The sequence below is a fragment of the Phyllobates terribilis genome, unplaced genomic scaffold, assembly GCF_046119375.1.
Source record: "Phyllobates terribilis strain yellow unplaced genomic scaffold, ASM4611937v1 Scaffold_2__4_contigs__length_985480577, whole genome shotgun sequence".
In the NCBI taxonomy this organism is placed as follows: Eukaryota; Metazoa; Chordata; class Amphibia; order Anura; family Dendrobatidae; genus Phyllobates; species Phyllobates terribilis.
This window is the reverse complement of record NW_027362762.1, coordinates 796,172,190-796,198,100: the sequence shown is the minus strand read 5'-3', so window position 1 is coordinate 796,198,100 and position 25,911 is coordinate 796,172,190. Positions and strand designations below refer to the sequence as shown.

Genomic DNA, 25,911 nt, shown 5'->3' with positions numbered 1-25,911 from the left:
TATGCTGTAACCCTCCAGCGTGCACAGGGTCAGTGTTTATTGTACACGTGCCGCAGATCACTGAAGCCAGTGCCCTCAGGAGGATAATTTAGTTTACAGAAGCGAGGAGGCCGCTGATCTGTGCAGGTGTGCTGTTTCCTGAGCGGAGCCTGATGTCAGATCTACATCAATCAATTAACAGAGGGAAAGAGTCATCAAGAATGTGCAGAGTTTTGTTAAGTGCATTCTCCCACCCACTGCACTTTACACCTCATTTGCATACCGCAAAAAATGTGGATTTCTCAAGACTCAGGCAAAAAATAGACAAAATAAAGGTACCACTGAGTACACTTTTCACTGGGCTACAAGCTCATAGAAAACGTTTAGGGAGACAAAACTTACTGACACATTTCCTTTAAGTTACAGTCTGCAGTTGTTCATTCTTGTCTAATTTGTCAAAATCCATTTACGTTTTTTGCTGTTCTCCATTCATTCAGTGTTTGCCTCAGTTACCCAGACTATAACATGGGGCTTGGCAAGCAGTGCTTACTTTTTCTCTCTAATTGTATATTATAGTAACTAATTAATAATGTATCACATTTCTATTTAGTTGTATCGTTTGTAGTGAGTGCTACTGCTTGGAAGGAGAAATGCTAGCATCTAGATGAGTCTGTGTATAGAAGGCTCAGTGGTTCATCTTTCCTTATAGACGCAGAAGATGAGATATTGTAGTGTCTGATAGAAGTAACAGTGGTCATGGAAATATCAACCAGGGGAATGTATCTAGTAATGGCATTCACAAGAGCCTTTGGCAGCTATTTCCATGTTTGGAGACTGTTGAAGATTCACAGTTTTTCCATGGTCCAGGCATCCTCCTGGCTTTTATTGTGGAGTGGATGCGGTAGTCTCACAGGTCAGGCAGGATATTATCCCCATTTATATAACTGCGTCAGATACATTCATGAAATATCAAACCTCTTTCACCATAATTCATTCATAGTATTTCTGAATGAAATGAAAATGACAAAACTTTTTTTTTTTCTTTCTGCAGCATTTCAAAGTTTGATGAACGTTGTTGCTTCCTATATGTTCATGACAATTCTGATGACTTTCAGGTTTACTTTTCCACCGAGGACCAATGCAATAGGTGAATATATATTTCTGAATCTTCATAATCGTAAAGACATTAAAGGGAGTCTGTTATCACCGAAATGAAAATTAAAGGGGTTATCCAGGTTTGGGGTACAAGTTTGCAGTCACTATGTGTGACTACAGACTTGTGAATCCTCACAGCTTGTAGAGTGCATGTTGTCAGGATTCTCCTGATCTGCATACATCTGATCACATGCCGACTAGACAAGCGCAGCCTATCTCCGTACAATTGTAGTGAGCGAGGCCAGACACGTCTAGTCGGAATGTGGCCGGAAGGATTGCATACTTGCGATCACATGACTGCCTGCTCCCCACACCAGCACAGGAGAATCCTGACAACGCGCACTGTGCATTCTGTTAGGATTCACAAGTCTGCAGTCACACATAGTGACTGCAGACTTGTATCCCAAGTGTGAACAACCCCTTTAAACAGTTATATAGGAGACTTACTATAAAAATTATACAAGCAGTATATATTTCATTACTCTAATTACTTTTCAAACTAGTTTTATTCCATGTGCATTTTAGAGCACAAATTAGTATTTTAAGGGTTACAGACTTACCTTTAAGCCAGCAAAGGTACATAAAGGAAAGTGTCAATGGGAAAGATAAGAAGTGACCAGGACAGAAAATTACTAATCCAAATATTTAAGGGGTGTGTGACAGAGCAGGCAGAGTCAGCAGGCTTCTGTCACATGAACAGAAATTAAAGACATGGCAATATAAGACCCTGAGTTGTCATCTTGTATCTTCTTTTGTAGTTATTAACTTTGTGTGAAGTTGAATATATATACACCTCTCAAAAAAAATAAAGGGAACACTTAAACAACAGAATTATAACTCCACGTAAATCAAACTTCTGTGAAATCAAACTGTCCACTTAGGAAGCAACACTGATTGACAATCAATTTCACATGCTGTTGTGCAAATGGAATAGACAATAGATGGAAATTATTGGTAATTATCAAGACACCCTCAATAAAGGAGTGGTTCTGCAGGTGGGGACCACAGACCACATCTCAGTACCAATGCTTTCTGGCTGATGCTTTGGTCACTTTTGAATGTTGGTTGTGCTTTCACACTCGTGGTAGCTTGAGATGGACTCTACAACCCACAGAAATTGCTCAGGTAGTGCAGCTCATCCAGGATGGCACATCAATGTGAGCTGTGGCAAGAAGGTTTGCTGTGTCTGTCAGCGGCGTAGTGTCCAGAGGCTGGAGGCGCTACCAGGAGATAGGCCAATACACCAGGAGCTGTGGAGGGGGCCGTAGGAGGACAACAACCCAGCAGCAGGACCGCTACCTCCACCTTTGTGCAAGGAGGAACAGGAGGAGCACTGCCAGAACCCTGCAAAATGACCTCCAGCAGGCCACAAATGTGCATGTGTCTGCACAAATGGTTAGAAACCGACTCCATGAGGGTGGCATGAGGGCCCGACATCCACAGATGGGGGTTGTGCTCACAGCCCAACACCGTGCAGGACGCTTGGCATTTGCCACAGAACACCAGGATTGGTAAAGTCGCCACTGGCGCCCTGTGCTCTTCACAGATGAAAGCAGGTTCACACTGAGCACATGTGACAGACGTGACAGAGTCTGGAGACGCTGTGGAGAGCGATCTGCTGCCTGCAACATCCTTCAGCATGACCGGTTTGGCAGTGGGTCAGTAATGGTGTGGTTTGGCATTTCTTTGGAGGGCCGCACAGCCCTCCATGTGCTCGCCAGAGGTAGCCTGACTGCCATTAGGTACTGAGATGATATCCTCAGACCCCTTGTGAGACCATATGCTGGTGCGGTTGGCCCTGGGTTCCTCCTAATACATGACAATGCCAGACCTCATGTGGCTGGAGTGTGTCAGCAGTTCCTGCAAGATGAAGGCATTGAAGCTATGGACTGGCCCGCCCGTTCCCGAGACCTGAATCCGACTGTCCAGGAGTTGGTTGATGCTTTATTCCAGGTCTGGGAGGAGATCCCACAGGAGACGATCCGCAACCTCATCAGGAGCATGCCCAGGCATTGTAGGGAGGTCATACAGGCACGTGGAGGCCACACACAATACTGAGCCTCATTTTGACTTGTTTTAAGGACATTACATCAAAGTTGGATCAGCCTGTTGTGTGTTTTTCCACTTTAATTTTGGGGGTGACTCCAAATCCAGGCCTCCTTTGGTTAATACATTTGATTTCCATTGATGATTTTTGTGAGATTTTGTTGTCAGCACATTCAACTTTGTACAGAACAAAGTATTCAATGAGAATATTTCATTCATTCAGATCTAGGATGTGTTATTTGAGTGTTCCCTTTATTTTTTTGAGCAGTGTATGTATTTCTTTCTCAAAGACTCACGTTGCTGGAGCTCTTCTTTTTTAGCTAAATAAACCATCTGTTTCTACAAGGAGTGCTGTTTTCATCATTTTTTGTCTATATACAGTACAGACCAAAAGTTTGGACACACCTTCTCATTTAAAGATTATCTGTATTTTCATGACTATGAAAATTGTACATTCACACTGAAGGCATCAAAACTATGAATTAACACATGTGGAATTATATACTTAACAAAAAAGTGTGAAACAACTGAAAATATGTCTTATATTCTAGGTTCTTCAAAGTAGCCACCTTATGCTTTGATGACTGCTTTGCATACTCTTGGCATTTAAGAAGTATTACCCCTATGGCATATTCTTCTAGTATGTATCAAAAATTGGGATGAGCTCAGAAACATTGCATTCATATTATAGTTATGGCCATTTTTTTTGGTCCTTATAATGCATTTAGATGGACTGAGAATCGATGAATGACTATTCACAAACATGTCAGTGATCACCCGACCAAGGAGCAAAATGCTCATTTGGATTGTTAGCTCCGGCATAAAAATCCTTGTTCTCGGCAGCACAAACAGAGGATGTGCTGCTGATAACTTGATGTTGTATGGGTACAGAGCAATCCAATTTACCATTGTTTTGTTCCTACCGGTACTTGTCGGCCGGTATTTGCAGTATACTTCAAATGCTGGAGTGTGGAGAAGATATTACTGGCAGTGGGGTAGATACTGAATAGGACTTTACAATTAGGGAAAACCAGTCAGCGCCAGGCATCTGTGTAAAAGATGGAGCCTGTTTTTTGTGGAAACGGAGCTTATGAAGTTTTGTATAGGGTGACCAAGTGACAAAATGGGGTGGCGATAAGGTGAAGGTAGAGGTAGGGTCGTCAGGGATCATGTAGTGGTAGACCTTAGGGATTGCGAGGTTTGTGGCATACCATAGACACTATTCTGAAATGATTATACCCTGTTCTGCTGGAATAGTACAGTGTTCAGTAGATTTCTGCATGACAAAGCCTCAAATCCTAAGGAATGGAGACTAGGTAGACTTGTTTTTCACACTGATGTCAGAAACTTCACATCTCAGTCAGCAAAGCTCTGACAATAGAAACACAAGCACTGCTGACTTTTCCCATGGACATTTTCATAGAGAATACAGCAATCATATTATCGAATCACATCTGATGCAATATGCTAATGACACTCGGCTCCTGCTCTGCTGCGAGTGTGAGCCAAGTGTCAGTGCTCCGAGCTCCGAGTGTCTCACATGACAGAATCACAGCACAGCTGCGGAGGGGACAGAGAAATTATTTTCTCCATCTCCTCTGTTGCTTGCGCCGGCAGGAATCGCTCTGCACTCCTCTGTGCAGTGCGATGTTTCACGTGCACCCATAGGCTTAAGTGGGTGCGTGCGATCCGATTCCCAGGTGCAATCGATTGTTTTTTGCATGCCGAATCGGCATGAGAAAATAATTGTTGATGTGAGCTGCACCATAGGGTAAAATTGGCGCGAGTGCAATCTGATTTTGGTTAATCATATCTTAATCATATCTTACTCATTTAATCATATTCTGTTTTTTTTCTATAGATATAATAGGGCTCAATTATTTATTATGTCTGCACCTGTTTTTTGGCGAGTTTTTACTGTTTTTCGTCTTTTTTTGTGCCATATTCATCTTTCCATTTGTGGCTTTTTAAGTGACTTTTTCTGCTTATATATTTTTATCTTTTATTTTAGTTCTTTCTGGATGGAATTTGTTTTCGCCTAATTCATAATTTGCAACTTTTCCAAAAGTATCAAAATTTTTCACCAATGTACTCCAGTCCCACCTAGAGGGATTTCATGTATTCCAGAAATTTTGGTGCAACTTTGGCAACATTTTAGCAGAACATTTTGTGCTTAAAAGTCACAAAATGGGTTAAAGACAAAATAAAAAAATTTTTGTTTTGCGCAAAATTCATCAAACGCATACGCCATTCTGATGAATATAGCACAAAAAATGTCAACAACAAACACAAGACAAAAAAGTGACTTAAAAAATTATGATGATGAATCGGGCCCCTAGTCTGTATATAAGTTGAGTAACTTTGAGTGTACACTTTACTTATCTTGTACTGATCTAGAGTTATAGGCATTAGGATTGTAGTCTAAACTCGATCGACCTTTTTTAACTTTAACAACTTTGAAATTATGAAAACTTATATAATTAGTCCAGACATGCTGTAACATTTTTGCATGCATCTGAGCTGAAATCTCTCCGCATTTCTTGCCTACTCAGCAGATCATTTGTTCTCGTCATTTGCGTATGTAGGAGTAACTCTAGGCCATGTAGACTAATCTGTATGAATTTCATATAGGAAAAAAACTATCTTTTCCACTGTGTTACAACCCAATAATGAACCTGGAAGTAACTGACTCTTTTTCCGAACCATGAGAGTATAATGGTCACTACCCTGCCCCTTCTCCTCTGGGCAAGCCATAACAATGTGTTGACCTTGAGCCACTTTAGGGTATGTGCGCACCATGTGGATTTGAAGCAGAAATTTCCTGAGCGTTTTTGCCTCTCCTTAGCAGAAAAAACACACGCGAATTTACATGCGGTTTTTGAAGTGTTTTTGTACATCAATGAATGCTTTTTGGAGCTAAATAAAGTTATTTGGTGGGGCATTGCTTAAACCCTTGGATTACCATAGAACTGGGGTCAGTATATTGGTTCATTTAAATGATTAAATAATGTGTCTGCTGTAATTCAAATAAAGTGTTTACACTGTGTCTGTGTGTTTATTTAACTCTTTACTTTAAGTTTGGTCATGAAAAGGTCTGATTGACACCTTGCCATAACCAAACAAAAGAGCTAGGTGTCAGCTAGTCCCATTCGCCCAATCTTCATTAGCATTTCTATTCATGTAATTTATGCGCCTGCTGTGAGCTGTTAATTTTAGCCTAGGAAGGTGCCATTAGGGAAACATTTTCCCAGGCCATAATTAACATTTCACAGCTGGTTCGTTATCCGCTTTGTCCCCCGATCAGCACTCAGCAGCGCTTTGGACGCAACATATTTATGTTGCGTCCAAAACGCGGTGTTCTCATGCCGCACTTTTGTTGTCGGCACATGTGAATCCACCGCATATAATGACACTTCAATCGGTCAAAATCTGCTACAGAAATTGACATGCTGCAGGTGAGTTTGGGTACGTGGCCACGGTCAGGAGCCGCTGCAGGTTTTACGCTGCGTGTTTATACAGCGTCAAACCCACAGCGTCCAGATGTTACAGCATAGTGGATGAGATCTCTAGAAATCCCATGCCCACTATGCATGTATCAGAGGCTGCGAATCACCCGTGGACACTGACATGCAGCGTGTCTTTCAGGACCGCAGCATGTCAAATTCTCTTGCGGAGTTGCTAGTCTGCGCAACAGAAATTTGAACACTATAAAGTATTGAATGTGGTAAATACGTATGGTTCAGTGAACACGTGGATTATCTGCGTTCAATAGAATGCAACGTTTTGGATGCAGAAAAAAATTGCTTCCAAAGCGCTGCTATGTCCGGATTGTGGGCACAGAGCCAAAAATTTAAAAAAAAAATGGCGTGGGCTCCCGCATAATTTTTATAACCAGCAGAGGGAAAGCCGACCGCTGAGGGCTGATATTAGTGGCCGCGGAAGGGGCCATTAGCCAAAAATGTTCCCTATTAATATCAGCCCACAGCTGTTTGTTTAGCCTTCACTGGCTAGATTACAGGGGGACCCCAGAAAAAAATTGACGTGGGGTCCCCCTATAAAATCTAACCAGAAAAGGCTAAACTAGACATCTGCAGGCTGATATTAATAGCCAGGGAAGGGGCCATGGATACTAGCCCCCTCCAAGGCTATTAATATCACCCCTCAGCAGTCCCAGAAATGGCGCATCCATAGGATGCGCCAAATCTGGCGCTTAGTCTCCGCTCTTCCCACTGCCCTGTAGCGGAGGCCGTGGGGTTGGGGTTAACGTCAGCCTTGTATTGGCGGCAGACGTGAAGCCCTGGTTAGTAATGAGGGCGTCTATAAGACGTCCTGCAGGTCCTGGCTGCTCGGTACACTGCGGGGCGCGGGCCCGCGCCGTGCAGTGTATCGCTGGCTGCCGGGGAGATAGCATCGCCGCAGGGGACCAGGAGGACACCAGGGGCGCCGGACAGGTGAGTATAAAGGTTTATTTTTTTATTTTTACTCATTAAGGGTATGTGCACACGATGCGGTTTTTATGCTTTTCCGTGACGGTTTTTCCGCCGCAGAAACGTATTAACACCGCATGTTAATAGGTCTGCCATGTATAGCAAGGTCTGCCATGTATAGCAAGGTCTGCCATGTATAGCAATGGTAATCCGCATGTGCTGTGCACATGATGCGGAAATTTCCGCTCCGGATTACCATTGTGGTAAAATCCGCAGCATTACCATTTCTAACGCGATTCCGCAGCGAATTTGCGCCCATTGATTTGCATTGAATCGCAGCAAACCCGCAGGTAAAATATCTATACCTGCAGAATTGCTACTTTTCAATGAAAATGAATAGGCGCGAAATCGCACTGCGGGTGGTATCCGGGTCGGGAGAGGAGGCTGCTACTCCTCTCATCCGACCGCTGCTCTGACTGATAACAGCGAGAGCAGCGTGGATGGGAGGAGCAGCAGTCTGCTCTTCCCAGCCCGCGTGCCCGCGGTAGTAACAAAAAAGAATAAGTACTTTTATATTGAAGAACTATCCTTGGGATCCGTCATCAACCTAAGATCAGTGGGGGTCCATCACCTTGCACCACAACTGATCAGCTGATATGACCACCACATACTGCCCTTTGTAAACTCTGTATGGAGCAGCTCTGTACACTCGTGAGTGGCTTATCCTGGTACTGTAGATCATCTACTATTCGTCTCCTACCTGTTGGCATCTCCAACACCACTTCCAACTTGGCTTCCATCATGGTTACGGCATGACACACTCATCTCCAGCTTAGTAATCAGGAGAGGCATTGGGATTTCCAGCAGGTCGGAGACAGTTCACAAGTCTCTTATCTGGTAGACATTGACCACTGGATAAGGGTCCTGCGAACTGATTCATTCATCACTAGTATTCAATATAAAAGTAATGGAACACCCCTTTAAGAGAATCATAGTTACTCCCGCCGTTTACCCGCACGTCATTGAATTTCTTCACTTTGACATTCAGATCACTGGGCAGAAATTACATCTCGTCAACACCCGTCTCGGACCTTCGCGATGCTTTGTTTTAATTAAGTAAAAGCATTTCCGGAATTATTATGCTTTGTGAATTGTTACTGCAGTACCCGCTGTATATATTGATCTCAAAGCTTAATTATTAATTTTACCATTTTTAAAGGTTTTGTACTCTTGTTAAAGAAATCATCACGGATGTTGTAGGCAGCACAGTGGAGCTGGAGGGTGAAGCAGATGGCGATACATTAGAGGTGAGCAGCTGTGATAGTTAGCATTGCAATACATATTTCATCTTAAGACAACACATTTACGTAGATAAAACACCGCTCTATACTGAAAAATATTGTCTTGGCTTTTCTACTTCCCATTGTCTGTATTCTTTAATGGAATGTTGTTGTTTTTTTTACTTTCAGTATGAATATGATTATGATGAAAATGGAGACAGAGTGATCTTGGGTAAAGGCACCTATGGAGTTGTGTATGCCGGCCGGGATCTCAGTAATCAGGTCCGTATAGCAATCAAGGAGATTCCAGAAAGAGACAGTAGGTGAGTGTCATATGAAGAAATATATTCTTTTGTCTCTACAAAAAACCCTTTAATAGAGGTAGAATTACAAAAATACATCTAACTTTAAACTTTGAGCACGATAATAAATAAACTGGCATCAATAGATATGGGGGCAGTGCATAAGGTGATGGTTTGAATGGCAAGAATTAGTCCTTATAGGTACAGATATAACAACTGTGGATACAGTAAAATGCCACTTATGTGCATATATGATCAGCATGTGTCTGCAAGTCCAAACTACCAAGAATACTTGGTATTAACATTAATGTGCAAATGAATATTGTATCAAGTAATAAAGAGTGCAATAGACACACCCATAGCGCCTTCCTATTGTATGATGGCTCCAGCCCAAACGTGTGTTTAAGCTCAGTCCTAATCTGGGGTTGGCATCATTCCAGGGAGGAACTTTTTTTAAAGTCCTCTATTCTCTCTGAATAGACTGAAATAACTGAAAGAAATGTCATTATTAAATGTAATTTATTAATAAACAAATCACAATCGTCTTGTCTAGAGTGCTAACTACTATAGAATTAAACCGGCAGCCAACTTTTAATATTGAATGTTAGGACTGGTGTCTCTGAGCATGTGCAATAGCAGGTACGCTCCCTCTCTCTCCCCGATGTTTCGGAAGATGTGCTCCAGTGGATATTCTTATCTTACTGGAGACACCAGGGGTGCTGAGGTAAAAAGAGGCTGCTCACACTGCTGTCCGCCATGTCTATATGTTCCAATACTGGTGACACAAGGGGTGAGGGGTGCTCAAGTAAAAAGTGGCTGCTTACACTGCTGTCCACCCTGTCTTTCTGATCTAATATTGAAGATACCATGGGTGCTGAGGAAAAAAGAGACTTCTCACACTGCTGTTCACCCTGTCTAACTGATCTAATACTGGAGATACCAGGTGTGCTGAGGAAAGAAGAGGTTGATCACACTGCTGTGAACCCTGTCTTTTTAATCTAATACTGGAGATACCAAGTGGTGCTGAGGTAAGAAGAGACTGCTCACACTGCTGTCCACCCTGTCTTTCTGATCTAATACTGGAGATACCAGGAGTGCTGAGGAAAGCAGAGACTGCTCACACTTTTGTCCACCCTGTCTATCCGATCGAATACTCTATATACCAGGGGTGCTGAGGAAAGAAGAGGTTGATCACACTGCTGTCCACCCTGTCTATCTAATCTAATACTGAAGATACCAGGGGTGCTGAGGAAAGAAGAGACTGCTCACACTGCTGTCCACCCTGTCTATCTGATCTAATACTCTAGATACCAGGGGTGCTGAGGAAAGAAGAGGTTGATCACACTGCTGTCCACTCTGTATAAGTGATCTAATACTGGAGATTCCAGGGGTGCTGAGGAAAGAAGAGACTGCTCACACTGCTGTCTATCTGATTTAATACTGGAGATACTAGGAGTGCAGAGGTAATAAGAGGCCACTGACACTACTGTCCATCCTGTCTGTCTGATCTAATACAGGAGATACTAGGAATGCTGAAGTAAGAAGAGGCTGCTCACACTGCTGTCTATCTGATTTAATACTGGAGATACTAGGAGTGCAGAGGTAATAAGAGGCCACTGACACTACTGTCCATCCTGTCTGTCTGATCTAATACAGGAGATACTAGGAATGCTGAAGTAAGAAGAGGCTGCTCATGCTATTTTCCCCTTGTCTTTCTGAATACATGGTATAGGTATCTTCAGGTCACAGCAGCGGAGCATCCAGATTTCTGTCAGTATAACAAGATGGTGACCATTTTAATTCTACAGTGATTATCTCTCTAGACAAAAACGATTGTGATTTACTAATTAAAAGTATTTAAAAGTTGTAATGGTATTTCCTTTAGTTATTTTTTTTCTATTCCTCAGGGAACCACTTTAATTAATTCTCAGCCAATCATATATGGCATGTAAAATATAATAAATAATTACCATAACTTTTCCTGTCATCAAAACAGCCACAGATAATCTTGTGAACATATCACAGCTATCATCCTATCATCCGTGGCTGTTTTGAATACACAGGATTGTGCTCATGGGCCTTCCACAACCCCATATTTAATTTTGGACTTGACATCATTATCCTTTTTGCTTTGTAACTGGATCACATTTCCACGTATTGATGTCATCACGTTGCCTCTTCGCCTCAACTTTTAATAATCACGTCTCACATCGTTAGTACAGAAACAAGTAAGGAAGTACATGACGCAAGGAAAAGACCTGGTAATAATGTAGTACATCTTACAAGCCAAGATGGCGCACATAACAGAAGAACGCAGTGGGTACTTGTGTCTGTTGCCCTCTTTATTACTGATGAATTTGCACTTTATAATTGTTCAAAATTAATGAAACTATATACATTTTTATTTTCCTGTATTGAAAGCTCACTTGTTTGTTGATCGGATCGGTTTTTGGTCTCTGAGTGAGTCACCCCTTTATCTATCAGGACAGTTGGCATGGACTATGACCAGATAAATTTGACCCCTCTGTACAATTAACTAATGAGTGCATTTTTCCTGTTACCAATATTGATGTGTCAAGAAGTTGGCTGGTGGTAACGTTATTTACAAGGTGTAATAAATAATAACATATTGCTATTTTCCAGATATTCTCAACCACTTCATGAAGAAATTGCACTCCATAAATATCTTAAGCATCGCAACATAGTTCAGTACCTTGGCTCCGTTTCAGAAGATGGATACATCAAGATCTTTATGGAACAAGTCCCAGGAGGTATTTGCAGTTAACACCCAAGGGCTGAATAACCTATTAAGCAAGTTGGACTATATTCAAAGTAAATGAAAGGAATGAGCTATCAGCAGCACTCCAGCTGTTGTGAAACTACAATTCTCAGCATGCACTGACAGCACACTGGAAGTTGTAGTATCACAACAGCTGGAGTGCTGCATCTTGCTGGCCCCTGGGATAGAGCATTGGTATCTTATCCTACTCTCAAAAATGTTATACTAAAGGTAGACTAGACATACAAGCTGGCTTTTATAAAAACACTGCTGATAACTCATAACCAGCCCAGTGAGTTATTTGTATAAACGATTCATTTTAAAGGCTACATCAACCCTCTAATAATAGCAATCAAAGTATTTGGCACCTAATAAGTGAACCATTTTTTTTTTAAAGTCCAAGTGGGTGTTATCAGAGTTTTCACTGGGGGCATTTACTTTTACCTAAGCAACTATAAGCAGGCAGCAGTACACAAAGTAAAAAAGCAAACGCCCACACCATAGCTTAGAGCAGTTTTCTCAGTGTGTGAGATGTAATGATATAGCTCTGATCTCCTGATCTAACCTCCTGCATAATTAGATAGCACAGATGACTAACACCTTTCAGATAAGGTCCCTGTGGGGAGAGGGGCATCCCTTTTGAGTTTAGCGGTGTCACATTACAAACTCTTCTATTAGCTCCCTTCCCTTCATAGCACTGTCAGCTCTGCTGTATGGCTACTCTGCACACATTGTTTGTCTTGTTTGCTCTGCTGAAGTTGTACTCACTCTACAGTGGGATCAGAGCAGGCTGTCATTACATCTCACACAGAAGTAGTCCAGACCAGGCAGGTTACTCCTGTGTGAGACATAATGACGCAAGAGTTTGTAATGTGACACCGTTAAACTCTGCTGCACTGTTCCTCCCCACACTGACTCATGCAGGAAGATAGACCAGGAGATCAGAAATGTATTATTAAATCTCACACATGGAGAAACCTGTTCTGAGCTATGGTGGGGGCATGATCTTTTTTCCTTTGAGTGTTGCTGCTTGCTTATGATTGATCAGAACGTACAGGTCCCTAGTAAAAACTATCTAAAAACACCCACTTGGACCTTAAAAAAGTTAACTCATTAGGTGCCAAATACTTTTATTGCTAATATCTCTGCAATGGTGGGGCGAAATAAAAAAAAATGCAAACAAAAAATGTTTTATTCTGTTGTGCACCCACTATTAAATTATGTGTCCATTTCATCATGAAAATTTTGGTGCAAGGTCCTGTTTAATATGAAATAATCTGACCACACAATCAGAATTTGTAGTCTGTTATCTTGGAGACACAGTTTTGAACAGCAGCTATAGACTGAAAAGAAAAGCAATTGTTTAATCAAGACTATTTGACATTGCTTCATTTTTAATTTTATTTTAAAGATGAATTAGGACAATAAAAAAAATTATAGTAGTGATGTATCACAGGCTATACTAACATATTACCTTTAAAACTTTTAATATTTCAGTATAGAAAGTGAGGCAGTTTTAATCTTAATTTCGAAAACTAACTACATCGCTTTCATGATCATCTCTTCTTATAAACAGGGAGTCTTTCAGTTCTTTTGAGGTCTAAATGGGGCCCTATGAAGGAACCAACCATTAAATTTTACACTAAGCAGATTTTGGAAGGATTGAAGTATCTTCATGAAAATCAAATAGTACACAGAGATATAAAGGTAATTTTAAATGTCTGTTACTTTTATATAGCAAATTACAATGCTGTAATGTTACCGAACACTGTGATAGACTGTGATAGACATGATTTAACATAAATGATCCTTTTGAGATAAATGGCAGATTCTATTTTAATAATGATATACATTAATTTTATCAACATAGGCATTATTAGTAATATTGCTGGTTATACAGTTAGGTCCATATATATTTGGACAGAGACCACATTTTTCTAATTTTGGTTCTAGACATTACCACAATGAATTTTAAAACAAAACAATTCAGATGCAGTTGAAGTTCAGACTTTCAGCTTTCATTTGAGGGTATCCACATTAAAATTGGATGAAGGGTTTAGGAGTTTCAGCTCCTTAACATGTGCCAACCTGTTTTTAAAGGGACCAAAAGTAATTGGACAATTGACTCCAAGGCTATTTCATGGACAGGTGTGGGCAATCCCTTCATTATGTCATTCTCAATTAAGCAGATAAAAGGCCTGGAGTTGATTTGAGGTGTGGTGCTTGCATTTGGAAGGTTTTGCTGTGAAGTAAACATGCGGTCAAAGGCGCTCTCCATGCAGGTGAAACAAGCCATCCTTAAGCTGCAAAACCAGAAAAAACCCATCCAAGAAATTGCTACAATATTAGGAGTGGCAAAATCTACAGTTTGGTATATCCTGAGAAAGAAAGCACTGGTGAACTCATCAATGCAAAAAGACCTGGGCGCTCACAGAAGACAACAGTGGTGGATGATCGCAGAATAATCTCCATTGTGAAGAGAAACCCCTTCACAACAGCCAGCCAAGTGAACAACACTCTCCAGGAGGAAGGCGTATCAATATCCAAATCTACCATAAAGAGAAGACTGCATGAAAGTAAATACAGAGGGTTCACTGCACGGTGCAAGCCACTCATAAGCATCAAGAATAAAAAGGCTAGACTGGACTTTGCTAAAAAACATCTAAAAAAGCCAGCACAGTTCTGGAAGAATATTCTTTGGACAGTTGAAACCAAGATCAACCTCTACCAGAATGATGGAAAGAGAAAAGTATGGTGAAGGCGTGGTACAGCTCATGATCCAAAGCATACCACATCATCTGTAAAACACGGCGGAGGCATTGTGATGGCTTGAGCATGCATGGCTGCCAGTGGCACTGGGTCACTAGTGTTTATTGATGATGTGACACAGGACAGAAGCAGCCGAATGAATTCTGATATATTCAGAGCCATACTGTGTGCTCAGATCCAGCCAAATGCAGCCAAACTGATTGGTCATCTTTTCATGCTACAGATGGACAATGACCCAAAACATAAAGCCAAAGCAACCCAGGAGTTTATTAAAGCAAAGAAGTGGAATATTCTTGAATGGCCAAGTCAGTCACTTGATCTCAACCCAATTGAGCATGCATTTCACTTGTTAAAGACTAAATTTCAGACAGAAAGGCCCACAAACAACCAGCAACTGAAAACCACCGCAGTGAAGGCCTGGCAGAGCATCAAAAAGGAGGAAACACAGCGTCTGGTGATGTCCATGAGTTCAAGACTTCAGGCAGTCATTGCCAACAAAGGGTTTTCAACCAAGTACTAGAAATGAACATTTTATTTACAATTATTTAATTTGTCCAATTACTTTTGGTCCCTTTAAAAACAGGGTGGGACATGTTAAGGAGCTGAAACTCCTAAACCCTTCATCCAATTTTAATGTGGATACCCTCAAATGAAAGCTGAAAGTCTGAACTTCAACTGCATCTGAATTGTTTTGTTTAAAATTCATTGTGGTAATGTCTAGAACCAAAATGAGAAAAATGTTGTCTCTGTCCAAATATATATGGACCTAACTGTATATACAGTTTTACAAAACTACTGTGAAACAGGGCTGGGACAAGACTTGGGAATACTCAAGGCCAAGCAGCAGATGCAACAACAAATGTTAGATTGCTTTAACCCCTTATCACACATTGGGTGCTGGTGTATGGAGTAGTTGGTGTAGCTGAGCCCGGTCCATACAGGACATGGGCCCGCTATATAGCAAACAGAACTAGCTCCAATCGCTGATGTTTAACCATTGAAATGCTGCTTTCAATCTCTGACAGGGATTTAACAGGCTTGTTCTAAATGGTTGTCCATTCCAACGCTCATAGCCCTCAACCCCCATGCAAGCCCCCTACAACGCAATGATTAAGTACCAATAAGCCGCATTGGCTGAAATCCTAAAAAAAACACCACTAACCTGAAGAATCATTTTGTCATGTAATTTTTAATTCACACTAAGCTTCGTAAAAACAAACCCCTGCATTTTTTTTTCAGTTTTTTCGCCCTTTGGAATTTTTTTTCCCATTTCTCAATACATCATATGGTAAAATGAATGGTGTCATTCAAAACTATTACTCGTTCTGCAAAAAAACAAGACATCATACTGCTAATGTCCATGGAAAAATAAAAAAAGTAATACCGATGAAAGAAGAGTAGGGAAAAACAAGTGTAAAGTGTAAAAATGAAGCAGAGCAAAATAAAACATTTTTTTTTTATTTTGCCCCTCCATTGCAGTAATTAGCAATCAAAGTATTTGGCAGCTAATGAGTTCATTTCTAAGTCCAAGTGGGCATCGTTCAATTGTTTTCACTGGGGGCATGTACTTCTTCACTCTGTATGCAAACAAGGGATAGAAGAACATGCCTCCACCATAGCTTAGAATCTGTTACTCCTATTTGAGGCATCTACAGACAGCACTGATCTCACTGCAGAGCGAATACAAGTTGAGCACAACAGACATAACTGTGATTACTGATACCTTTGAGATCTCCTCAGACAGACCTGTTGGGAGAGGATCAGTACTGCAGAAGTGACAGTGATGGGAGAGGAGGAGAGCTGATAAAAGAGTTTGTAATGTGACACAGCTGATCTCAGCTGTGCTGCCAATACCTCCACAATTACTGTCAGGAGATGAAAGCTGAAAGGTGTCAGTAATTACATTTAGGCCTCATTCAGACGTCTGTGTTGCACGGACGTGTTGCATCTATTTTTTTTTTTTTTTACGGATACAACACGTAACCATTATAATCTGTGGTGCCAGTCACATGTCCGTATTTTTCTGACAGCACGGATGAAAAGAACAAAAACAAATCTATGGATTCATTAAAAACACGTACAGCACACGGATGGCATCATTGTCCTGTCCGTATTTAACATTGCAAAGGATGGGAGAAGCTTTGTAATTTATTTATCCATCCATGAAAAACACTGATGGCAAAAATGAACACAAGGATCACATACTGATGAAACACTGATGGTAAAAAATCGAAACGCGGACCAAACTCTCATGATCTCATTAATCCAAAACACTGATGACACTGGTACCATATTTTTCACGTACATATTTAAATACAGACGTGTTTATGAGGTGTTTGTTGTATTCACAGCCACTTGTAATCGCTCTGCAGTGAGATCAGGGCTGTCTGTCATTATATGCCTCACATAGGAGTAACCTGTTCTAAGCTGTAGTGGAGCCTGTTCTTCTTTCTCTTGAGTGTTATGGTTGGTCAACATCACACATGGAGAAGTACATGCTTCCAGTGAAAATTCTGGATGACACTTGGATTTAACGATTTAATGAAAGTGAACTAAATACTAATACAAATACTTTGATTGCTAATATCTCAGCAATGGAGAGGTGAAATAAAAACAAACAAAATCCCTTTTTAGTCTTCTGTGTCCATTTCCACATGAAAATTTAGTAAAAGGTCCTCTTTAAATATAGGAAATGCAGGGCAGGGATTGAAGCATCATTTTTTCCTTATAACATTTGCTCAACTATAGCTGTAGCTTTGAGATCAATACGGATAGGAAACACACAGATATTCTGGACCGGCTCCATAACAAAATTATGTGGAGCCTCTTTACAACTACAAGTTCAAAAATGATGCTCATTTCATTCTGGGAAAAAAAAGAGGGTGAGTACAACAATTTGGCACAGGGACTGTTCATTCCAATTACTGTTTCTAGTTTTGAATGTAAACCAGCAAATCTGGTGAAAGGGTTTAGCTTTGGCCTGTGGATAAACTACGGTGGAAATCTGCTTGCATTACAATATTTCCTGGTCGTAGATTCTGAATCATTTATTCGTGTCACATATCCCACACGTAAGCGATAAGTCTCATGAACAGAAGTTTTGTAGAAGACACACTGAATTCCACACATTGTTTGCATGCATTAAATAAAGTAGCTGTGACTTGTCCAGGCAAGAAAAAGCACAACTGAAGTTTTCTGTTTGATCTCTTTTTTGTACGATTTATATTTATAAATTTATCACTCTGAAATGTTCTAGAATTTATAGAGGTACAGTTACCTTTTTTTATGGGGTGTAAGATGGGCATATAATGCCATAAAATGATACTTTGAGCAAATGTTAATATGTCTGTGTTAGATTTCAAGTGCAATATTCCGGCACAGATGGCAGAATGTTCTACATCATGTCAGACTGGTGTTTCTTGCCACATCTAGCAGAATTTATTACAGTGTATATTACGTAAATAAACTTCCAGATGAAAAACAGCCAAGCCTCGCACCTTTCTGTTCTGTGAGCTGATGGAATAGCCAGAGCTGTACTTGTTATTTACGATCTGATGTTCAGAAAGACATTTACGAGGTTTTCGAATCATTCTATAAATGGGCAAAATTACAAAGTGTTTTTGAAAACAAGAAACTTTGCAATTTGCCTCTTATTAAAAATCCTCTCCATTTTCAAGGATTTTTAATACTATTGTTTACAGTTTGTTGCCTAGGTTACAGACCACTGTTAAAGTCTATCAGTGGTGGCTGAATATTGCACAGTTTTTTTTTGTTTGTTTTTTAAAGAACACTGCCTCCGTGGAACAAGCAAGGTTTTCCGAAACCAGAAGACCCCTTTAAAGTTCACCAAATTTGCCAAAGTTGTTCATGCTGTTTGATAAAATTGGGACATCTTTAGACTGTCTAATCTAAGTTTACATCAGATATTAGTTGTGATATTTTACAGTCTTAATTGGGGTGCAGTTTTGGTGCTCGATTTAGGCTATACACTTGTGTATGAAACTGTGTCTAAGGTAATATTTAGACATAGATCACATAAAACATTAATTTGCAATGCTCCTAACAAAAAATTAATATTCCATCCTGGGAAGTGCCAGCTATTGACAACGGTGCTACAGTACATAGGTATTGAACGAACTGCTTGTTATATTCAGAATGTTTAGTACATCACCTGTATTGATTGCACTTGCTACATTTGTGGATGGCCACTGAAAGAGAAGGAGGGGAGAAAAAGACCAAAAGAACAAAGCAAAGTAATATTGTGGTCCCTTTGCTATGGGTTCCACAATTATTTGTTACACCACTGAAAAGAAGTGATTGAACACCGGGGTCACACACATATCACTAGTGGAGAAGTCTCAAGCCCCTGCTTTTTTACCTGCAGAAAGTAGCCCACATACAAACATCATGGGAGTTCGAAAAATAGCCACGTATTATCAGTGAAGAGTTTGTATAGATACAGGTGCATCTCACAAAATGAGAATATCATCAAAAAGTTAATTTATTTCAGTTCTTCAATACAAATAGTGAAACTCCTATATTATATAGAGTCATTACAAACAGAGTGATCTATTGCAAGTGTTTACTTCTGTTAATGTTGATGATTATTGCTTACAGCCAATGAAAACTCATAAGTCATTATCTCAGTAAATTAAAATACTTTATAACAACTGCTTGAAAAATGTTTTTAAAATCCGAAATGCTGGCCTACTGAAATGTATGTTCAGTAAATGCCCTCAATACTTGGTCGGGGCTCCTTTGGCATCAATTACTGCATCAATGCGGCGTGGCATGGAGGCGATCAGCCTGTGGCACTGCTAAGGTGTTATGGAAGACCAGGTTGCTTTGATAGCAGCCTTCAGCTCGTCTGCATTGTTGGGTCTGGTTACTCTCATCTTCCTCTTGACAATACCCCATAGATTCTCTATGGGGTTAAGGTCAGGCGAGTTTGCTGGCCAATCAAGCACAGTGATACTATTGTTTTTAAACCAGGTATTGGTACTTTTGACAGTGTGGACAGGTGCCAAGTCCTGCTGGAGAATGAAATTTCCATCTCCAAAAAGCTTGTCGGCAGAGGGAAGCATGAAGTGCTCTAAAATTTCCTGGTAGACGGCTGCGCTGACTTTGGTCTTGGTAAAACACACTGGACTTACACCAGCAGATGACATGGCTCCCCAAACCATCACCGATTGTGGAAACTTTACACCAGACCTCAAGCAGCTTGGATTGTGGCCTCTCCACTCTTCCTCCAGACTCTGGGACCTTGATTTCCAAATAAAAGTTGGAACTCTGGGACCTTGTGGAATGTGTCAATGACTGCCTTCTGGACATCTGTCAAGTCAGCAGTCTTCCCCATGATTGTGGAGCCTACTGAAACAGACTAAGGGACCTTTTTAAACGCTTAGGAAGCCTTTGCAGGTTTTTTTTATTAATTAATTATTTTCATTTACTGAGATAATGACTTTTGTGTTTTCATCGGCAGTAAGCCATAATCATCAACCTTAACAGAAATAAATACTTGCAATAGATCACTCTGTTTGTAATGACTATATAATATAGGAGTTTCACTTTTTGCATTGAAGAACTGAAATAAATTAACTTTTTAATGATATTCTAATTTTGTGAGATGCACCTGTAGTATTAGTGAGCTGTATACACTGCATTCCAAATTATTATGCAAATGTTATTTTTCTCTGATTCTCCTAAATGGTCGACCCAATTGAGTCAATATAATGTTTAAATCATCAACCATTAGAGTATAAATCAAACTTTATTGTACAAACCTCCCAATGTTAACAGTATTTCTTACAAAACTATAAAACTCAAAATGTACTATTCCAAATTATTATGCTCAACAGAGTTTCCAAACATTTTATAGGTTGTAGAGAACTGAAAATAGTCATTTGTTGAATTTTCAGGATTAAGAGGTCACATTTACTGAAATCAAAAGCTTTTTCAATTTAAAACATCTTAACAGGTCAAGTTACATGTTCACATAAGACCCCTACTTTGATATTGCCATCACAGTTCTTGTATCCATTGAACTTGTCAGTTTTTGGATAGTTTTTGCTTGCATCTCTTTGCGAATGTCAGAAGAGCCTCCCAGAGCTGCTGTTTTGATGTAAACTGCCTCCAGCCCTCATAGATCTTTTGCTTGAGGATGCTATAAAGGTTATCAGTAGTGTTGAGGTCAGGGGAGGATGGTGGCCACACCATGAGCTTCTTTCCTTTTATGCCCATAGCAGCCAATGACTCAGGTATTCTTTGCAGCATGACATGGTGCATTGTCATGCATGAAGATGATTTTGGTACAGATGGCATGGTTCTTCTTTTTGTATCATGGAAAAAAGTGGTCAGTCAGATACTGTATATACTTTGCCGAGGTAATTTTCACACCTTCAGGGACCCTAAAGGGCTCTACTGGCTCTCTCCCCATGACTCAGCCACCTCATTGCTGATGTCGCAACCTTGTTAAGACATTGTGGCCACCCACCAACCATCCACTACTGCATCCATCTGGACCATTCAGGGTTGCACGGCACAGTAAACAAAGACTGTTTTAAAATTAGTCTTCATGTATGTCTGGGCCTATTGCAACCATATCTGCTTGTGAGCACTGTTTAGAGGTGGCTGAACTGTATGTTGGCAAGCCTCTGTAGGATCCTATACCTTGAGGTTTGCAGGACTGCAGAGGCACTAGCAGCTTCAAATAGCTGTTTGCTGCTTTGTAATGGTATTTTAGCAGCTGCTCTCTTAATCCAATGAATTTATCTGGCAAAAACCTTTTTCATTATGTCTTTATCTGCACAAACCCATCTGTGCTCTGTATCCGCCACAAATCTCTTAACAGTACAATGTTCACACTTAAGTTTTCGTTAAATATCTATTGTTTTTATACCTTATCCAAGGCATTGCACTATTTGATGCTTTTCGGCAGTGGAAAGATCTTCTTTTTTTCCCCCATATTGCTTGAAACCTGTGGCCTGCTTAATAATGTGGAACGTCCTTCTAAAGTAGTTTTTCTTTAATTGGGCTCAACTGGCAAACTAATTATCACAGGTGTTTGAAAAAATTTTATGTGAAAAAAAAATAAAAAAATTAATCTTTTTAACACTTAAATCCAATTTACATAATAATTTGGAACGCGGTGTAGAGCAATAAGTAAAACTTTTCTCACCTGTCCTATAAATAGAACTGCATGTTTATTGTAAAAACGGTCAATAAATGTATTTTTTAACGATGTCTTTATTAAAATATTTTTCAAATTTTACGGGAAAGAACAAAATCAAACATAACATACATTGCAGTGGGAAGTTATGGAGGATAAGGAGGCTTTGGCCCTCTTCCCTTCTTGTGGTTGCATTAGTGAGTTTTGCATCACATTAGAATAATGTTTGCTAGAGATCCTTGTGTGTCTTAGTACAGTTGTGCATGAGAGACATTAGGCTGAGAAAAGGAGGAGGGGAAGGAATATTTACACACCTACTGCCTTGTATCCATATGAGACATCATGTGTCTTTTGTCACTTCTTTGAAAGCTGTGAAGCGGCTAAAAGAAGTGATTGGCCCACTCTTCTGTCGGCTGCCGCTTGAAAACCAACAATATTTCATATATTGAATGTAAAAAACACATCTACTGTAAAGCCGTTGGAAAAGACGTCAGAAGAGATGCAGAAAAGATACTTAAGGTTACCACTGCTGGCATGTTCCTGAAACGTTTTCCTATAGAGAAAGATGGTACGGGTACACTCGTGTCTAAAAGACGCTGAGTTTAAATACCCTAACGACAGGCTTGTACTGACCCACTGGAAAATCCTTCGGTGGGCTCCTGTGTAAGAGTGGGCCTCCACCCTCTTATATGAGCAGTACTTGGCACTATATACTTGAATCACTATGTACCTACAAAGGCAGCATCTTATGAATATAACAATCTACCCAGTTCATTGTTATAGAAATTTGTTACTGAAGATAATGTCACATTTGCCTGTAGTTGGAAAGTGGGACCCTGGAGGTGGTTACTGGTGGGCCCTTGGCACCCTAGTGCGACACTGCGTAAGGATACCCAAAGTATCATTTTATTCAGCTTTCTTTGACCTACATGCCCATATAGACAGCTTAGGATGGTTGATGCTACTGACAGATTCCCTTTAAGAACTATACACACTTTTGCTATGGAGACATGAAATCGATGACTTTTGCATATGTTAGTAGTTAACTTTTTATTAAAAAATTGGCATTTAGTTTCATGTTGCAATCTCCATCTCGTCATTCATTTTTAGACCTTCTGACATGCAGTTTGCAACCTACTACTTCTAGATTCACATTTGACTCATGTGATTGTGTCCTTCTAGTAATGTGTACTTCATGCCTAATGTATGACCAGCTTTAGACTACAGTAAATTTGTGGAGCGATCATACCTTATGTCTACGGTATAGCTGGTAGAACTGCATTATCTGTGCCCTCCATACAGTAATGACATTAATTCTCATGTAACAATTGTGTCTTTTATCTAGGGCGACAATGTTCTAGTCAACACTTACAGTGGAGTAGTGAAGATATCAGATTTTGGGACATCAAAGCGACTTGCTGGAGTGAACCCGTGCACCGAGACATTTACTGGTAATACCTTAATTATTATGTTTCCTTGGTCACCGAGATTAATAGTAATTGCTGCTGGGCCAACACTATTAACTATTTGCTGTCATAGGCTAATATTCTTAATGTATGAATTTTGTTGATGTCTTAACCTTGTATCTTTTACTATCTGCTCATTGTCTAGTACAGCAGTCTGCCACTGCACTGGGAGTTGTAATCCTGCATTACTTGCAGATTGGAAACCATTGCTGTACTGTATGTCTGTATGGCACCAGAGTACACAGTACAGTGGTATGTAAAAGTTTGGGCACCCCTTGTCAAAATTTCTGTTACTGTGAAAAGTTAAGCAAGTTGAAGATTAAATGATCCCTAAAGTTAAAGATGACAACTTTCCTTTGCATTTTAGGCAAAAAATATATATTTTCATATTTTACATTTTAAAAGTTGCAAAAAGGGATTAGTAGAACTTGTTCTTGCTGGACATTAAATATAATAACTAAAAGCAGCTGTGGGTGTAAACCGAGGTGCATAACTTTTTTTGGCCAAATTTTTACATTGTACCTGTCATGCTAGGTATGGGTAGGACCCAGTGTACGACGACGGGAAAAGGGGGGAAGCCCAGCAACTAGGGAAATGGAGAGTGGAGACCCCTAGGCAGATCTTACAACACCCTGACTCCCATATCGTCCCTAAATAGGTTCCGCACCTCTTGCCGAGCAGGATACCTTAGCCCCGGCTGTCCCTAGAAACAAGGGAAACAGACAAGGGAAACACTTAGCTTTGAGAAGACACCAGACAGATAACAACTACAATCCACAAAGGAACTCCAAGAAGAATCTAGCCAACTGCTAGAACTCCAGACCTGAACAGAGGAATTTACTCTATCACCTGCGATTCTCTGGAGAAACTGAGTGTATTTAAAGATCTAGCAAGGGTGTGTTAATTAGCAGCAGAAGGTGGCGATCACTGCTGGGCCCTAGAGAGGGGAGGGATAATGAAAGGTTCAAGAACGTGTCTGCAAGGCCTTCTACAGCCGGATCCAGAATGATTTTTTGTCAAACCTGATACACCCGTGACTGTATTATTCTGTAGAGTCACATTAAAACTTAAGGTGGTATTCCAGTCAGACAGCGTGAGTACCTGGTAGGTTGGGGTTCCATTTCTGGGACTTATCAGGAGAATGAGTCCCTGGTTCAATTGACAAGTGTAGGAAGATGGCGACACATCTGCTCAGCTTTCTCCATTGTAGTATATGGGAGTTATGTGAACAGTGAAGTATTTCACATGCCTCATAAACTGTGGTGGGGAGAGCCACAGTATTTTAGAGATGTCTCTTCTTTTCTGCTGTGCGAAACAGAAACAAGTCCCCATTATGGAGGTACCAAAGATGGCATTGAGCGGTTAGATTTATTTGGGCTGACTATTGGTTAAATGAATGATAATTTCAGTGGTTAGCACTGTTGCTTTGCAGCGCTGGGGTCCTGGGTTCAAATCCCATCAAGGACAACATCTGCAAGGAGTTTGTATGTTCTCCTCATGTTTGTGTAGGTTTCCTTCCGGTTCTCCGGTTTCCTCCCACACTCCAAAGACATACAGATAGGGAATGTAGATTGTGAGCCCCAATGGGGACAGTGCAGTGCTGATAATGTCTGTAAAGCGCTGTGGAATTAATCGCACTATAGAAGTGAATAAATTAGTAAAATTTCTAATCATTGCCCCATGTAAATTAGCCGACATTCGAGTGAACAATCATTTATCATCAGATTGCCTCCTAGAACAGCAGAACATCTCTTAAAGAGTAAGAGTAATTTTTATTTCATAAATCAATAATAAACAGAAAAACAGATTTGTGACATATCTTATCAGAGCAATCACCTTCTTGATTGCTGCATGTGAACCGCAGTCCTCGGAGGAGCTGCCACATTATTATGGTGCGCTCATCGCTCGGGCTCCACCATTGTACATCCAGGAGCTGTAATACAGAGCTGCTATCCCGCCCCACTGACATAAGAAAGCTGATCTCCGCATACAAGGGGACAAGCAAAGGGAGTACCACTCTGATCATGTCACAGGGACGGCCTCAGGGAAAGGGAGGAATCCTTTACAAAGTGTCATAGTTTTCTTCTACAATTCTTAATGATGTACAGGATAAACACACCTACTCTTCTCAAATGGGACACGAGTCCCTCGAGAAAAGAAAACGAGTATTTAAACCTTAAAAAATCAATGTTTTATTGAGACAATATTAAAAACATGATAAAACAAATCACAGTGCTTCACATATAAGAACGGGCTTATGAATATACAACCACTGTTGCTGCAGCTATGGGGTTGCAAATTTGCAATATGCTGCTCACGAATGCGACTATATTGCTTGTTCAAAAATATAAGTGAAATTAAATATAGTAGTGCCAGTAAAGTTATCTATCTTTGTAAAGTAATTGTCGCTGGCAGAAAGAATGTTATAGAATACTATGCAAGAAAATGCAAGAAAAGCCCATAAGCATCAAAACATAGACAACAGTGGAAAAAACCTAATTGGGTCGCGCCAACAGGGTAATACTGAATGAAGTTACCTG

At 40.4% G+C, this 25,911-nt stretch overlaps 1 protein-coding gene across 1 annotated transcript in view; it reads left to right on the top strand.

The window, feature by feature from the left end:
• MAP3K15 (mitogen-activated protein kinase kinase kinase 15) overlaps positions 1-25,911 on the top strand; it is a 187,572-nt gene that overhangs the window by 130,749 nt on the left and 30,912 nt on the right. Inside the window, exons 13-18 of the mRNA XM_073667462.1 lie at positions 1,031-1,126; positions 8,827-8,914; positions 9,077-9,210; positions 11,833-11,960; positions 13,545-13,675; positions 23,251-23,356. Of these exons, the coding sequence (XP_073523563.1) occupies positions 1,031-1,126; positions 8,827-8,914; positions 9,077-9,210; positions 11,833-11,960; positions 13,545-13,675; positions 23,251-23,356 (683 nt within the window). The remainder of the gene's footprint in view (positions 1-1,030; positions 1,127-8,826; positions 8,915-9,076; positions 9,211-11,832; positions 11,961-13,544; positions 13,676-23,250; positions 23,357-25,911) is intronic.